Below are 17,837 nucleotides of genomic sequence, written 5' to 3' on the forward strand. Positions count from 1 at the left end.
ATGTTACTTGCTATTAATGTTGTTATTATTTTCACTGTCCATCTCTTGCTACTTTTTATGCTGTTTTACCCCCACTATTTCTTGTATTTCTCATTTTTTGTTATTCACTCATTTTTGGTCCTGTCTACTCTTCATGACCCCATTTGGGATTTTCTTGACAAAGATACTGGAGTAGTTTGCCATTTCCTTCTCCAGCTCATTTTACAGATGAGAAACTTGAGGCAAACAAGATTAAGTGACTTGGTTGGAGCCACACAGCTAGTAAGTATCTGAAGTCAGTTTTTCCTGACTCTAAGCATGGCTCTCTACCTGGAAGCCCTTTTTCTCACACCCATCCTCTTCACTCTAGTCACTTGGCCTCTGTGTTAGCCTGAGCCATCATTTATTCTCACCTGAACTAGAGCAATAGTCTCTAGCCTCTACCCCTTCCATTCCTGAAGTGCTCTCCCTTTTCCTCTCTGCTTTTGGAATCTTGGCTTCCTTCAAGTCTCAACTCAGGAGCTAGTTCATCTGTGAAATCTTCCCTGATCTCCAATTGTTGGCACCCTCTTGCTCTTCAGTTTTCTTCCTGCTCTACTTACTTGTGCTCCTGTCGAATACCCTTATTCAATAGAAGGTAAACTACTTGAGGACAGGGATTGTGAGGGTCTTTTTATCTGCGTCCCCAGAGCCTAGCACATAGAAAGTGCATTTTAAGTCTTTGCTGAGCTGTATAACCCTAAGAGCTTCTGTTCAGTGGGGTTTAGAAAACATTTTTTAGATTAAAAAAGCAAATGCAATGAGGGGTCTCTGAATTTATCCTTCCCTCTCCTGGAGGGGCTGCAGATTCACTTCATCCACCACAAATGGGCCTCTTACTCTTATTTTGGTGAACTTGAGAAGAGGAGAAGAGAGAAGGGGTAGGTCAGATGGGAGTTGGCAAGGAACAGAAGCTGGTATAAGGATGCCAGGGCTTTTAAAACAGATTAAGCAACATGCTGGCAGCCAGGCCATTGAACTAGAGCCTGAGGTCTAGGTCACATTTGGGGACTGAGGTTCTGGGAAAGGTGAGACCCATCATTACTTCAGTTCTTCTGGGGCTATAGGGCAGTAACAGCTGTTGAACTGACTGTAATAGGAAATGGTCTTCTGTTTCAAAGCCAAATGCTCAGATTGTTTCCTTTAGAGCAGAGGGGAGACCTAGACAAAGCTCACCAGCAATCTACCCTGAACCAACTCGATACATTTGGAAGATTTTCCAGCACTTCTCAATATGGAGTAAGGCTGTTCTCCTCACTGTTGCACTCTCTCCTTCAACGAGTCAGTCTCATCTTTTTTCCCTGTTTGTTCTACCTGGGCTACCTTTTCCAGATCCTTTATACTCTTCAAGGCCAGATTAAATTTTGCTTCATTCAGGGAGCCTTCTTTGAATAATAGCATGTTTTTGTTTTTTTAAAGGAAGAGGACTTATTGATATCTTTTTTAAAAATCATAGTAATTTCCAGATATAGTCCCACCCAAACAAATCCTTACCTTTTGTGTTAGAATTGATACTAAGTATTGATTCCAAGGCAGAAGAGCAGTAAGGGCTAGGCAGTTGGGGTTAAGTGACTTATCCAGGGTCACACAGCGAGGAAGAGTTTGAGGCTAGATTTGAACCTAGGACCTTCTGTCTCCAGGCCTTGACTGTATCCACTGGAGTACCTAGCTGCTTGTGTTTTTGTGTAACTTGTGTTATGTTTTTAAAAATCATTGAGGGGTAGCTAAGTGGTTCTGTGGATAGAGAGCCAGACTGTGTAACTCTTGGGCAAATCACTTAATCCTAATTGTCTAGCCCTTGTTACTCTTCTGCCTTGGAATCAATACTTAATATTAAGATGGTATATAAAAAAATCATCAGTAACTTTTGCTTTTACATCATTTTAACTTCCTAATTTTCCCTCTTTAACTTCCCCATTTCCCTTTCCCATCCAGAGAGCCATCCTTTAACAAAAAAAGAAAAAAAAACAGCTCAGCAAAGCCAACCTGTGAAACAAATGTGACTGTATATGCAGTCTATCTATCTCTGCAAAGAAAGGAGGGAGGTGAATTCTCTCTCTTAAAAATTAAGTTTTTAAAATCTTGTCTCCTTCCAATCCCTTATCCATTGAAAAGAAAAAAGAGAAAGAAAACCCTTGTAAGCAAAACAAATGCCCCATATTGTCCCTGTCTGAAAATTTACCTCTCCTTTGCCACCTTGAATCGGAGGCTGGGTAGCATTCATGTTTCATCATCAGTCCTCTGGAATCCTGAATTAATCAGACTTAAAGTCTTTCAGTCATTTGTCTTTATGACTTGTTGTTAGTCATATCAATTGGTCTCTTGTTTCTACTTGCTACCCAACATCAGAACATACAAGTCTTACTCGGTTTATTTGAAATCATCCCTTTTGTCATTTTTTTATGGAACAATCATATTCCATTACTTTCCCATACCCTCATTTGTATGGAAGTGATTTATCATTTCTTGTTTTCAAGGTCAAGCTTGTGCATTACAATGACACAGTGTTCAGCATTTTTTAGTTCTTTCCATTCACATTGCTGTAATAATTTTCTATATTCAGTTTGTTTTACTTTGTATCAGTTCATAAAAGTCTTCCCCCTACTCCCTGTAGTCATGTTCGTTGTTTCCCATGTTAATAAGATATTGTTTCACATTCTTGTTTTACTATATTTTCAGTGGACTTTTCCTACCTCTGAATTCCTACTGCATTTAATTTCTGTACAATGCTTTGATCTCTTTCATATAACAGTCTTTTTCTTCTTGATTAGATTATAAACTGTTTTCTATTGTGGTCACACAATGATGCTCAACAAAGGGAGCAGTTGGGCCACTCAGATGCCACCCAGCTTTGGAAGAGGGATGCCACAGAGTGGTTTATTATAAGCCTGGAAATATTTGTCTGTCTGAGAGGGATGAGATCATAATCATCTGAGTAGCTCCAACCTGTATTAACTACAATTTAGCTAGAAAATCATGGAATCCTCAGCTGTACTCTGAGAGAATATAAACTTCTTGAGGTCAGGAACTGTTTTATTTTTGTCTTTGTATCTACAACACCTAATATAGTGCTTGGAACAAAGTAGGATTGCCAGAGCCCTTATCATTTATTTATCTTCCAGGACAGACCACCCATTAGACAAGGCACTAGATAATTTGATATAAATGAAAAAATACTGGCCTGAAATCAAGAAATGTTTGTTCTTTTCTGAAGTCTTGTGGAAATTCACTTGTGTGACTGTGAACAAGCCTCTTACCTCTCCAGGCCTTGTTTTGTCATTTGTCAAATGATGGGATTGAACTAGGCTGCTCACCCACACCATTCTGCAAAGACCTACATTTTCTACTAGGGACCACTGCCCTCTAGAGTGGCTCTCTGGGGCTGAGGGGGTAAAACAAGACTGCAAAAATGGAGGCAGGAGTGGGAGATTTAGGCCTCAGTCAGAAGGGGTGGAAGGATGATGATTAAGTGGAGGGTGGCTATGAAGGAGGCAGGGTTTAGATACACAAAATAGTTCGAAAAAACCCCAACAAAATAAAGAGTACAGGTAAGGAGGTCTCTATTTCTCTCTTGATTCCTTCTGCTAGTTTCACTTTGAGCCTTTCCAGAATGATCTTCTCTCCTTTCAGTATTCTCTTGGCTAGATTCTAGGTTTGTCATAAAGTCCCTCAGTGATCTGGTATGGAAGAGTACAGGGAGAGTATAGATAATTGGAAGTCACTGATACTTCAGTAGTCTTTCTTCCTCTGATCATCAACCATTCACTACAACTATTAGGAATAGCAAATCTTCTTACTCAAGGGCATCTACCCCCTTCCAACTTTGAAAATTCAGTGGTATTTATAAAATTACACAGCTTTGCATGCCTTAGAAGATCAGACTTCAGTCTGAGAGAGTCAGAGGTTTTATGAATTTCACAGGAGTTAAACTTTAGAAATCATTGAAGCCAACTTCCATAATTTTACAGATGAGGAAACTGAGTTCCAATTGTCCAGGACTTTGAAATGCTTCTGCTTACATTATTTCACTGGATCCTCATGATAGTCTCATGATATGAGGCAGAGAGGTAGGGCTAATCATGACTATGCTCATTTTCCAGCTGAGGAAACAAGACATTCAGAAAGTTTCTTGCCCAGCATCCTCTAGAACTCTAGTGGCAGATCCAGGAGTAGAATCCAGATTTCCCAACTCCTAGCCCATATAATATAAGCCCTACCTCCCATTAAAAACTCAGTCTCTGATACCAATTCAGAGATGTGAATACCCTTTCAGAACATGTATACATCTCAGGTATAGTAGAAAATGTAATAGGTTGGTAAGCCAAGGAACTTGGGTTCAAATCCCAGCTCTGCTACATGTGGGACATTGGATGCCACTTTATTCATGTGGGTCTTAATTTTCTCTATAAAAAGAGAGGCTTGTATTAGAGCAGGGATACTTAACCTTTTTTGTATCATGGATCCCTTTGGCTGCCTGGTGAAGTCTATGGACATCTCAGGATAGTGGTTTGTTGTCTTGTCTTTATAATTGAAGTCCATTAGAGACTGGGGGGAGCTTGGTGATACAGTGGATAGAGTTCCAGACCTGGCTTCAGAAAGACTTCTTTTCCTGAGTTCAGTTCCACTCTCAGATACTTTCTAGCTTTGTGACCCTGAGCAAGTCACTCAAACCTGTTTGCCTTCCTCATCTGTAAAATGAGCTGGAGAAGGAAATGACAAACCACTCCAGTATCTCTGTCAAGAAAGCCCCCCAAAATAGGGTCATGAAGAGTTGGGCACTACTAAAAAAACAACAACAAAAAACTACTGAACAACAAGAGCTTAGTGAAAATAAAGATTTAATTCTTTTCTCTATCCAAGGTCATGGACCCCCTGAAAATGATCCCAGGTTAAGAAACTCTGATCTCTATATCTATCTGTATGATCTGTATGCCTATGATCCAGTGATTCTCTAAGGTTAAAATGGCTTGGCCAAGGTTAAATGTGGTGTAGTAATTGAAAAGAATATTAGATTTGGTGCCAGAATCCTGGCTAGAATCCTGATACCACTTACTTAATTGGTGGGAAGTGACCTTGGGCAAGTCATTCAGATACTCTGGATTTCTGTCTTCTCAGCTATTGAAATGAGAGAATTAGGACAAGATGAGCTCTTGAGGTCCCTAAAGAGATAAGACTAGAACCTCAAGTCTCCTGACTTTGAGCTCAGGCTTTTAATTACAATGGCTAGCTACTCAGTTCTGAATGAATGTCTTCCCTTAGGTTCCTCTATGTTTTTGAGTGGATGAACAGGGTGTGCACAAGTTGGGCGGTATCTGTCAGTCTCTGTCTGAATATGCACCATTGTGTTCCTGTGGTCCCCTCAGACCACAGACCTGGGTAAGATAACATCCTTCTCCTGGGGAGAGAGATGTCATTATTATTCATCAGTAGATGATAGTATGAGCTTAGAGTTCAGCTGTTTTATTCTCTGCCTCCGAAGTCACTAGTCATTTGGTAAGAGAATGCTAAAGATGCTACAGGTGAGTGGCTCTCTCTGAGGACCTCAGAGATTGTTTTTTACCCCCCCCCAAGTGTCTAGGTTTATTAAGGTTTTTTTGGGGGGGTTGGACAGGGAAAGAATCTTTGTGAACTATTTGAAACTGAGTGGGTGTTAGCAGTTGTATGTAATGAGTACCTAAGAGTGGAGGGCTTAGGACCATTTGCCTCTTTGCTGGATTGCCATTCTCAAAAGCTAGGTGCTTGAGGTGTTCTTTCTTATCAGCAGCTGATTAGAAGGGTAGTGTCATTTTCTGAGGTGTTGGCGAATTGGAGGGAAAGGGAGAGTGTACCACCGGAAATGCCTGTGTTATTATTAGCACTTCCTCCCTCCTGAAATGACTTCCTATTATTTCAAATATGTCTAGTAGCTAGTTACTTATGCACTCATCTATCCCATTTGAAGGCAGGGACTGTTTAATTTTTGTATTTGAATTCCTCACTTGTCCTTTTGTCTCAGTCCTTTGCACATCGTAGACATTTCATAAATGTTTATGCCATTGGATTGAATTGAATGAATGACACAGTGGATGAAACACTTACTTTGGAGTAAGAAGACAAATTCAAATCCCATTTCTGATTCCTATGTGACACTGGGCAAGTGATTTAATTGAACTACAAATGAATGAGGCATTGGACTTGGAGTCAAGAAGAGAAGATTGATAAAATACTTATTTATTAATTAAAAAACAACCCTTACTGTTTGTCTTGGAATCAATAATAAGTGTTGGTTCCAAGGCAGAAAAGCAGTAAGGTTTAGGCAATGGGGGTTAAGTGACTTGTCTAGGGTGACACAGCTAGGAAGTATCTGGGCCAGATTTGAACCTAGCACCTCCTGGCTCCAGGTCTGGCTCTCTAGCCACTGAACCACCCAGCTGCCCTATATAAAGTATTTATTAAGAGATTATTGCATGTCAGGCACATAATACAAATACTTTTGGGACAGTCTGTATAAATAAGGAAGACAGTCAGCCTCTGTCCTCATGGAACTTATATAATTGAAACATTGAAGGCTGGGGGAGGAAGGAAGAAGGATGCTAACAGCAGTGAAAAGACCGCTAGGAGTTGGAGTTGGAAGTCTAGGTCTCAGCAAGATAAAGCAAAATCTCAATTGTCAGAGAGCTCTGATAGGGGCTTCCTGGATGAAGATGGTAAGAGAATAGGGCTGGTGAAGAGAGTAAGGTTGTGGTGAGGAGCTGTCCAGGAAGTGGCTTGGATTGAACCATAGTGGACTTAGAATTAAGAGGTGGTTGTTTGTGTCTGATTCTTCGTGGCTCCATTTGGAGTTTCCTTGGCAAGATTCTGGAGTGGTTTGCCAGTTCCTTCTCCAATTTTTTTTTTAACAGATGAGGAAATGGAGGGAAGCAGGGTTAAGCGACTTGCTCAACGTAATACAGCTAGCGAGTGTGTGAAGCCAGATTTGAACTCAGGAAGATGAATCTTCCCAACTCCAGTCCCAGCACTCTATCCACTTAGTTGCTCCATAATTAAGATGATCCGAGTCAAAAATCCCTTAGAAGCTGTGTGGCCTGGGTCAGTTACTTAACCTGTCTGCAGCTCAGTTTCCTCACATATAAATGAGGGAGTTGGTTGGACCCAAAGGCTTTTGAGGTTCCAAACCTGTGGTCTTGGGGCCTGCCTGTTTCACCAGCCGTGAGATGAAGGGGTTGGACTAGATGACCATCGAGGTCCCTTCCAGCCCTAGATCTGTGATCCTGTGAATTGAATTAGGCAGCCTTTTGGAGTCCTTTCTGAATCAGAGCCCAGCGTCAGCAGTACCCCAGAGGGTAGACAGAGAAACAGAAAGCCCCAGAATCCTCTTAGGAAGGCGTGAAGGAGTTGCAATCATCTATCAGAGTCAGCGTGTGGGCAGGGAGGAATCTCAGTGTCCAATTTCTGTCAAAGGGAATTGCAGTCTATTCCTCCTCTGGTGTTGATGAAGTGTCTCCTAGCCCAGGGCTGAGCAGAGCAGAAGAGACATCCAGGGCTCAGCCTTGGAGGGTTGGGAAGAAACACAAAGCTCATGCCTGGCGTGGGGGGAAGCCTCAAGGAATCACTCAGGCTTTATGGGATGAAGAAGCTGAAGGCCAAAGAGAGCCTTAGCTATTCCTGGGGACATGGGCCCCCTGCCTCTTAACCTGGGGCATTTCCACTGAAGAACAGCCTCAGGCATTTATTTTGGGGGGGCTTTTCCTGTTTTCTCAGCTTGGTCTATTGGGTGGGATGACATACGTGTGCCTATGCATGTGCTTGGGCCATGTTTCTTCTGCTGCAAGAGCATCTGCCATCTGAGCGAGCCCTGATCTCTCCTGACAGGCCCATCTAGGGGGATGGGAAAGAAGAGCTGTCGGCTGGTAAGGGGAAAATGTGGCTTGGGCAGCCACCTAGATAAAGCAGCCCTCCCCCTCCGAGCCAGGGGGTGGGCTCACAGAAAATGGCTTAGACAGCTTTTCATGTAGCAGCCGGAGAGGAAGGAGAAGGTTCAGAGGCCAGAGGAGGCCCAATGAAGGTCAGAGATGGTCTTCTCCGTCTGGGACATTGTGGAGGATGTAAACAGTTAGATGAGGTCCTGGCCCTCCAGGGGAGATTGATTGTCTCAGGGGCTTCACAGGGCGACTAGAATTTGTTGTTGTTCTGTTGTTTCAGTTTCAGTTCAGTTCTGACTCTTCACGGACCCCTTTTGGGGTTTTCTTGGCAGAGATTAACAGTTAAAGAAAAGCTGGTTTCCATTAGACCTAATGATAAGACAAATAGAATAAGCCACAGTTGTTTTTACTCATTTGTCTGAAACCTTTTGGGGAACTTCGATATTTAAAATAGAATCCTTTCAAAATCCTATTTTTGGGCTAAAACACAAAGTAATAAAGCAACCTTTATATAATTTTGTTAAAAAGTGGTTTGCCATTTCCTTTTATAGCTCATTTTGTAGATGAGGAAACTACAGCAAATAGGGTTAAATGACTTACCAAGACTTACACAGCTAGGAGTTGGAGACCAGATTTGAACTCGGGAGGATGAGTCTTTCTGACTCTAGGCTTGGCCCTCTGTTCACTGTGCCATCTTGCTGCCCCAAGTAAGAATATAAAGTAGTATGGATTAGGTAAGGGCAGTGAGTGGTATGGACCACTCCTAATGTGGATAGTATAGTATGGCCTGAGGAAGGGTGACCTCCTTACTGTAGGTAAAGATACCTTAATAAGGCAGCCTCCTATAGACCCCCCAGAGATCGGGGGTCTAGTTTAGGGACTGTTGTGGAAACCCCACCCTCAGAGAGTGAACATTTATTAACTGTTAAGTGTGTGCCACCTCTAGAAGAAGAGGAGGGAGGAGAGAGACAGAGAGAACATGATTTGGTGGAATGATCCCCAGATTGGGAGTCAGTGACCTCCTCGATTCAATTTAGCAAGAATTTATTAAGTGTTTCCTGAATTCAAAGGTCTGGACTTAAATCTGTGTCAGATACAAAGTTTAAATAAAAATAAAGTCCAGTTCAGCTTTCTGGTCTTTAATTTCCCTATCTATAACACAGAGAGGATAAATGATCTATTTCTTTTATGTCCTTCTCCTTCAAGTAGCAGAGACCCTCAAATGAAAGATGCCCATGGAAAGCCTCTCCCTCCCCCCCAAAAAAACAATATGTGGTGATAAAATGATATAGTAGAAGACCTGGATTATATAGATGCATGGTGTTATTTGGGAAACAAAATCGTTTGATGTCACCAGGTTTCCCAAAACATAATACATAAACACAAAGCCTGGGTTTAAGGTATTGAAAAGAACACTGAACTAGAAATCATAGCCATTACTCTGTTCTGAAAGGGCTTTGATGATTGAAGACAAGCTACTTAATTAACCTTTCTAGGCCCCAATTTCCTCATCTCATCAAAAACCTCTTTTGAGCGCTGATAAGGGCTGGGTTCGGAAAGAGATAAGGCATGTTTTACATATATATGACAAATAATTCAGATATAGCTATTTCTTATCTATTCTATAAAATAGATACAAATGTAGATATCAGTTTTTTCCTCTATCTATCTATCTATCTATCTATCTATCTATCTATCTATCTATCTATCCATCCATCCATCCATCCATCCATCCATCCATCCATCCATCCATCCATCTATCTATCTATCTATCTATCTATCTATCTATCTATCTATCTATCTATCTATCCATCTATCTATCTATCCATCCATCCATCCATCCATCCATCCATCCATCCATCCATCCATCCATCTATCCATCCATCCACCCATCCATATCTAATCTCATTTTTCTGTCTGCCTACCTGCCTGCCTGTCTGTCTGCCTGTCTATAATTTCTTGCCCTTGAAGGCATCAGTTGGGTAGAGACAGGACATGCACATAGATAGATGAGCATTTAGGCTAAATGCCGAGTAAGGTGCAGACAATAAATACTCTTGGAGTTCAGAAGGAGATATTATTGTGTATTGGAATAGCCAAGGGGCACTTCATGGAGGAGATGGAACTTGAATTGGATTATTATAGGTAGACATGAGATAGAAGAGGGAATGGCATTATGGGGAGGAAGAATGAGCAAAGCAAAGACACAGGTGGGATTGCCCATGACATACAGATTCTGCTTATTATACTCTTAGATCAGTTCATATAGAGTTTCCAGTGCTTCTCTGAATTGTTCATATTTGATTTTTCTTACAGCACAGTAATATCCTCTTTTATTCATCAGATTAAATTAAGCCACAATTTTTGGAGTGTTTGGTGTGGTAGGGGGTTGGTGGTGACAGCAGGGAAGCGTGTTGTTTTAGTGAAATCAGTGACAGAGAGGGACTTATGATAGGAAATGCCTCTCTTTGAGGGGAGTTCAAGTGGATGATTAGGGGTGGTAGAGAGAGTGTATGAGAGCCTGAGTGAGGCTGTGGCCTGAAGCCCAGCAGGCCCTTTTAGACCGACAACCTGCAGCAGATTTATCATGGTCTTTCTTTATCTGGAGCTCCTCTCAACACATACTTCATGCCTGACTTCGAAAGCTAAGTGTGACTAAAGGTCCCTGAATGAGACATTTCTGTGGGGGCAGGAAGGGTCTGGGGAGAAAGAAATGAGAGTATAAAGCCAAGAATCCCTGCAAGTTTGGCAAGAGACACTCTTCCACTCCAGACAGAAATCTTGGCAGTTCTGGAAGTATCATCATCTGGTGAGAATGGATTCATGTGGAGCAGGGAACATTTTAGCTGCTTTAAAAGGGTTTAATATTAATAATCCTTTGCATTTGTATAACCATTTTACATGCTTTAAGGTGCTTTCCCATCCAGTATCTCATTTGAGCCTCATTATCTCAAGGTTATTCTTATCCTCCTTTGTCATTTGCTTTCTTATCTTTCCAACTGAGTTCTAATTATTCCTTTGCCCAGATGATCTCTCTGCTCTAATCTAGTTATTCTTCCTTATTTGCCTGAAGGTGATGGTACACTGGGAAGGTCCATTCTGATCTGTTGAGGATGATGGAGGAAGGGTACTAGCAAATCCAAGGGGATTTGTGATTCTATCCAATCTGGATGGATCCAGGCCTGCCTATCCTGGAGAACTTTGGTTCATGGTCTCCTTGCAGTTTGCCACACATCAAAAAAGTCTTTATGGTCATTCCCCAGGGGTATTTTGTAAACTTGCATTTTTGACATCTTTTGTTTTCACATCATTTTTATTTCCCAGCAAATCAGATTTCTCTCTTCTTTCTCAGAGAGTCATCCCTTATAACAAAAATGAAAAAAGAAAGAAAAAAACCCAGCTCAACAAAGCTAGCCAACACATTAACCTTGGCGGACATTACATGCAAGTCTTCTACGCCCATGGTTGTCAGCCTCCCAGATCTGTTTTTAACCACTTCCTTTGCTGGGTCCTGCTTTGAAAATGTCTTTGTTGGGCTTTAAATTTTCCCCAACAGATGCATACTATATTGCAGAAGTCAATTGTCCATCTGCCTCTACCTCCCCCTGTTTCCCACAAAGCCCTGTTCTTCTGTCACTGTTTCTTTATTGTTTTTCTATCTCTTCTCTCACTCTTGTCTTTCTTTGGCCAAGAAACAGCTGAGGGCTGCACAGATGAGACTTAGAGTAGAGGGAGAGAGGCCCTTCTCAGAGGACAGAGAGAGAGTGTGTATGTGTGTGTTTGTGCATGTTGGAGATGGAGGGGTGGGAGGGAAAAGGAAAGTGAGGAAGTTGCAACTACTTGAATAAAAAAAAAATCTTTATGTCTATATCAAATGCCAAAGTCTGGGAAGTTCTCTTTTAGTCATTAAGGTGAAAAAATAAATGATGTGAACAAATTCCAGCCCATCCTTATTCTCTTCTGCACCTTCATTGTCCCCTCAAATGTCTGGTTTTTCCTTCTCCCCCTCTTGCACTCAAGAGAGCTGACAGGCTGTGAAGGGAGAGATGGGGCTTTTCAATCCTGTCTTGTCCAGCACTTGAGCCTGGTTGGAACTCTGAAGAGGTGATATTATGGACCTTACTGAAAAAGTCTTGGTCCAGCCTCATGGATTGTGATGCCTTTAGGCCTTTTCTCTGCCCAGGGAGCTAGGTGGTCAAGGGGCGAGCCAGCAGTCTCCAATGAAAGGGTCTGGACTTCCTTGGGGACCAGTTTTGGCGTTCCAAGGCACATGGGAAACTGCTATACTTTGGGTTGAGGTGGGGCACGTGTCTTCTGGTTGGGAATGAGGGAAGTGGCTGAGGAGAAAATGAGTGTAACAGCCCTCTCTGGGTAAAGGACAGGACCTCTGGACTCCTGGGTTTTTAATTTTTGGTGTAACATGCTCTTTCCATCTTTCTCTTTCTAGGTTCTCCAGAAGTTAGGGAAGGCAGATGAGACTAAGGATGAGCAGTTCGAGCAGTGTGTCCAGAACTTCAACAAACAGCTGGTAAGCTCATTTAACCAAGCAACAGGGCATCACTGAGCACCTGGGCTCAGCCCTATGCTAGGTGCTATGAGAGGTACAAGAAAAGAAGGGATTATCTGTTACTCCCTCCAAAGAGTTTATGTCAGTAGGGAGGCAAGCCGAATGCCTATGAAACATAACTAAGGGGCAGTGTTGGAAGAAAGTGTGGCTTCATGGGTGGAGAGCTCACCCTTGAGATAAGCTGCCCTGAGGTTAAGTCCAGCCTGTTGGCCTTGTGACCCTGCGGAGTCACTTAGTATTTCTCTTAAGTTTTGCAGAGAATATGTGGACCTGCCTTGGTAGGAGGAATTTCCTCCTGAGGATGTCTCAGCAGCCATGAAGTCACAGGTCTCCCTGCCAAAAATGAGGTGAGGGATTAGGCATTATAATGTGAGTGTTGTATAAATGATATAGAAAATAGGGGCTGTAGTAGTTCAGAGAAGGGAGCTATTTCCTTGGCAGGGGAGGTCTATATGGAAGGGCTGAGGACTTCACCTTAGTCTTGAAGAATGGAGAGGATTTGAATCTTTAAATTCGGCACCTTCAAAATTGAATTCACAGTAGGTAGAGAGATAGGAATTGAACCTGTAACTTCCTTCTTTAAAAAAACTCTTACCTTCCACCCTAGAATCAATACTATGTATTAGTTCTGAGTTAAACGAGCAGGATGGACTAGGCAGGGGAGGGAATTAAGTGAATTTCCCAGGGTCACACAGCTAGAAAGTTTGTGAGGCCAGATTTGAACCCAGGACTTCCCTTTTCCAGGCCTGGCTTTCTATCTACTGAGCCATCTATTTGCCCCATGGGCCTATGATTTTACTGGGACTGGGAACTCCCAGGTGAGGAAAACTCCCTCTATCAATGCAAATCCACACCTTTCCTGCCTTTTATCATCTTAAAGAATTGCCTTAAGGAACAGCTAGGCCATGCAGTGGATAGAGCATGGGGCCCGGAGTTGGGAAGACCTGGATTCAGATGTGGCCTCAGATACTTCCTAGCTTTGTGACTGGGTAAGTCATTTATCCCCTTTGCCTAGCCCTTGCTGTTCTGTCTTAGAAATGATACTGAGACAGAAGGTAAGGGTTTGCAAAACAACAACAACAACAACAACAACAACAACAACAGTTGCTTTAGAGAGCTTTAAGGGAGGGCCTAACTATTCATGCTCCACTCTTTAGACTTTGCAACCATGCTTTAGCAGTCTTCTTCCTTGACTCTTTGACCTCTTTCTCCTACTGATGATTTCTTCCTGGAGCTTCCAATTTTTGGGAAGGGGCTAGACCATCACCATACCCCCCTGTTAGCTTCTCCCATTGGTGATTTCTTCCTGAAGCTTCCTATTTTGAGGAAGGGGCTAGACCATCATCATGCTCCCCTGTTAGCTTCTCCCACTGGTGTTTCTTTCTGGAGCTTCCAATTTTGAGGAAGGATCTAGATTATCATCATACCCCACTAACTTCTCCCACTGGTGATTTCTTCCTGGAGCTTCCAATTTTGAGGAAGGATCTAGACTATCATCATACCCCACTAACTTCTCCCACTGGTGATTTCTTCCTGGAGCTTCCAATTTTGAGGAAGGATCTAGACTATCATCATAACTTCTCCCACTGGTGATTTCTTCCTGAGGCTTCCTATTTTGAGGAAGGGGTTAGACCATCACCATGCTCCCCTGCTAGCTTCTCCCACTGGTGACTTCTTCCTGAAGCTTCCAATTTTGAGGAAGGGGCTAGACCATCACCATGCCCCCCTGTTAGCATCTCCCACTGGTGTTTCTTTCTGGAGCTTCCAATTTTGAGCAAGGATCTAGACTATCATCATACCCCACTAACTTCTCCCACTGGTGATTTCTTCCTGGAGCTTCCAATTTTGAGGAAGGGGCTAGACCATCACCATGCCCCCGCTGTTAGCTTCTCCCACTGGTGATTTCTTCCTGAAGCTTCCAATTTTGAGGAAGGATCTAGACTATCATCATACCCCACTACTAACTTCTCCCACTGGTGATTTCTTCCTGGAGCTTCCAATTTTGAGGAAGGGGCTATGCCATCACCACGCCTCCTGCTGGTATGGATGATCTCTTTCTTTCTGGAATTTCTATTTCGAGGAAGGGCCCAGAAGAGCCCTTCTTCATTCTCTAGACTTCATCCCCGTGCCCCCAGGAGGCTACTTCCTGAGCTCCCTCCTTCCCTTCCCCAGCTTTTCAGAGTCTTTGTCTTCCTCTATTCCAATGCAGGCTCTTTGAGGGCAGGGACTGACTCTTTGCTTGTAATTGTATTCCCAGCATTTAGCACAGTGCCTAACCCAGGGCATCTTAAAGAGCTTCATAATCTCGTTTGACTCCCCTTGTTTAGAGTACTAAGTGAGGACCCACCTTTCCCCTAAAAACTGACCTTTCTTCCGGCTTCCCTATTTCGGTTGGTGATATCATATTCCTGGCCTTCCAGGTTTGAAGCCTCTTTGTCGTTGTCCCCCCCTCCCCCCCCCCCCCACCAGTTGCCAAATTCCATGGATTCTCCCTACAGCATCTCTGTCATTTGGCCCCTTTTCTGCACTCACACGGCCTCCCCTCTATTTCAGGTTCATAAGCATTCTCACATGGGCCATTGCAGTCAATTCCTAACTAGAATCCCTGTTTCTGGCCTTTCCCTTTTTTATCCGCCCCTCAGACAGCTGCCCCAAAACATCTTTCTGAAGCGCAGGTCTGACTCCATCCCACCTTGATTGAAAAGCCTTCTGCCTCTCCTTGTACTAGAATGAGAGACCCAGCCCTTAATGGAACATGCAAGGCCCTCCATAACCCGGTCCATCCCACTTCTTCAGCCCCATTTCATGCTGTTTCCTTTCACACGCTCGGCATTCTAGGCAACATGGACTTCTAAATGTTCCTGATCTTATCTCGCACACTTACATCTTTGTGCCAGCTTCATCTGGCGTCTAGAATAAATTCTGTCCGTATCTGTGTCTGCTGACCCCCTTCTCTTTCTTCAGGTGCCACCCCCTCCAGGCAGCCTTCCCTTATTGCCCCTCAGTGCCAGTGGAAATAATTTCTCCCTCCTTAGATCTTATAGTCCTTTGTCTAACTCTTTCCTTTGCCCTTATTAGTCTGCCTTGAATCATCTTTGTATAAACGATCTTTTATCTTTATTATCTTATAAACATCTTGAGGGCCTGGACTGTGTCATCTTCATATCCCCTCAGGGCTGAGCACAGAGGCTTGCGCCTCGGATTGGGAAGGAAGAAAGGAGGGAAGGAAAGAAGCCTTGATGAGGTGCTTTTTATTTGTCTGGCCCTGAGGATACATGTGAAAGTAAAAAGAAGCTGGCCTCACTGGTAGGGGGTTTACATTCTAATGGGAGAAAGCAATGTACAAAAGGGAACTAGGAAGGTGGGGGAGAAGTGGAGGTACAGGGAGATAGAGGTTTGTTTTTTTTTTAAGAGGAAGGAATCTGATTTTTAATAGTTTTTATTAAAAATATATATTATATATTTATATATGTATAATATATAAATATATATATTAAATAAATAAAATAGATTTTAATAGTTTTGATTGGTAAAACAAGTTTGAACCTTCATAGCAATCATTTAAAAATGATTATCTAATGGTTCATAATTAAACTGTACACAGCCTAGTCTTGGTAGACAGAAGGGAGTTGAGTTTGTAGCTCACTGTAATCAATCCCAGAAGCAGGGAGTCGAACTCCCTTTGGATTTTTAGTTCTGTTTAGCTAAATATTGCGTGTGGGTGTCCCTGGAAGGAGGCGTGAGTTTAAAGCACAAGAATCAGTAGATGGAGGGGAATGAAAGCTGGACAGCTTTGGCCTTTCTCAATCAGTCATTAATCAATGTATTTATTGAAGGTAGGCATTCCTAGAGTGGGGGAAGGGAAGATGAAATTATATGATCAGAGATGTGGAGGTGAGAAGCCTTGGTCAGAAGATGGAGAATGAGCCAACCTGGTTGGAAGAGAAGAGAGAAGGAAAGCTGGAAAGATTACTTAGACCTGGATTATAGAGGATCTTCAAATGCCATTCTGAGGAACTTGGAAAGAAGACTGACTCTAGAGTCATGAAGGACTGTGTTCAAATTCTGCCTCTGACATTACCTATGCGCTCTTGGGTAAAACCCACGTCTCAATTTTCTCCTATATAAAATGAAGGTGTTGGACTAGATGGTTTCTGAAGCCCCTTAGAGTTCTATCTAGTTCTGTACAGACAGAGACCATCTGGTCCAACACCTTCATATTATCTTTATATATCTGTGTATATATAGATATAGATTTATGATCCTTTCGGTCTTTGGTTCTCAATTTTTTTTGGTTCCTCCTATTGCTTTCAATAACAATACCAAAATGGGTTGTGAACTCCTGAGGTCATTTACTATATTAATCATAATTTTTTTTAATAATTATCCACTGCTTAAGGTGACATTAAGGAATTTTTAGCACAAAATGGGGCTGTTGGCCTTGAAAGTTTTGGACTCGGAGAGTGACATGATGAAAGTGGCTTATTTTAGCAATCATGTGTTTAGGACAGATTGGACAGAGGAGAGACTCAAGATGGGAGGGAAGCCAGTTAGGAGGCCAGCATGGGAGTGATGAGCAACTGAAATTCAGTGTGGTGGTGGGATTAGGAAGCAAGAGCATTTAAATGTGCCATTTAGTGACCAATTAGATTCTGGAGATAAAGGACAGAGTGGTGGGAAAGATGAGGTTTTGATGGAGAAATGATGATACTATTAATGGAAACAGAGCAGTTGACAGGGAACTTGTTTGGAGGAGAGCCTAGATAGAGAAAAGATCAGTGAACTAAATGTTGGAGAGTGTGTTCAGCCGTGCACAATTAGACGTGAAGATGATGACTCAGAGAACGAAATAGAGAAGGGATGGTCAGAGGTAGAAGGAGAATTTGGAGAGCATAGCATCATGAAAGCCAAAGGAAGAATTTCAAGGAGGGGTGAGTTAAAATTGTCTAATGTGAGGTCATGGGCTAGATAGGGGTCTCTTAACTTAGCCTGAGGCCTTTCCCAGGGTACCTTATAACTATGGAATTTTGGTGAGCTAACCTTGCTTCCTGGCAGGGACTATTAGAAAAACTACAAGAATCCATGCTAAATGTTATATATACTTAAAATAAACTAAGCTGCATATCATAGGGATTCCCATTGTCATAAGCAATCTTTATTTTCTGTTCTTTAGAAGGAACTTCTTGAGTTTGTTATTTGTAAGCTGCAGAATACTATTTTTTAAAAAAAAGCAAATTTAATTAAATAGAGACTGAAGAAAATAAGAACAACTAAATAACTAAGAATCCTGGTTTTGAATTGCTCTAGTACATTGGTTAAAGAGCTTTTCTATAAGTTCTACCTATAGATAC

General features: G+C 42.3%; 1 protein-coding gene across 24 annotated transcripts in view; it reads left to right on the forward strand.

Moving 5' to 3' along the window:
- The window catches only part of BIN1 (bridging integrator 1), a 140,423-nt gene that overhangs the window by 59,361 nt on the left and 63,225 nt on the right, over positions 1 to 17,837 (forward strand). For all 24 annotated transcript variants that reach the window (XM_001366517.4, XM_007494002.3, XM_056793712.1 and 21 more), the window contains exon 2: positions 12,367 to 12,447. In XM_001366517.4, coding sequence (XP_001366554.1) covers positions 12,367 to 12,447 — 81 coding nt within the window. The remainder of the gene's footprint in view (positions 1 to 12,366; positions 12,448 to 17,837) is intronic.

This window comes from Monodelphis domestica, chromosome 4, assembly GCF_027887165.1.
Source record: "Monodelphis domestica isolate mMonDom1 chromosome 4, mMonDom1.pri, whole genome shotgun sequence".
Classification (NCBI taxonomy): domain Eukaryota; kingdom Metazoa; phylum Chordata; class Mammalia; order Didelphimorphia; family Didelphidae; genus Monodelphis; species Monodelphis domestica.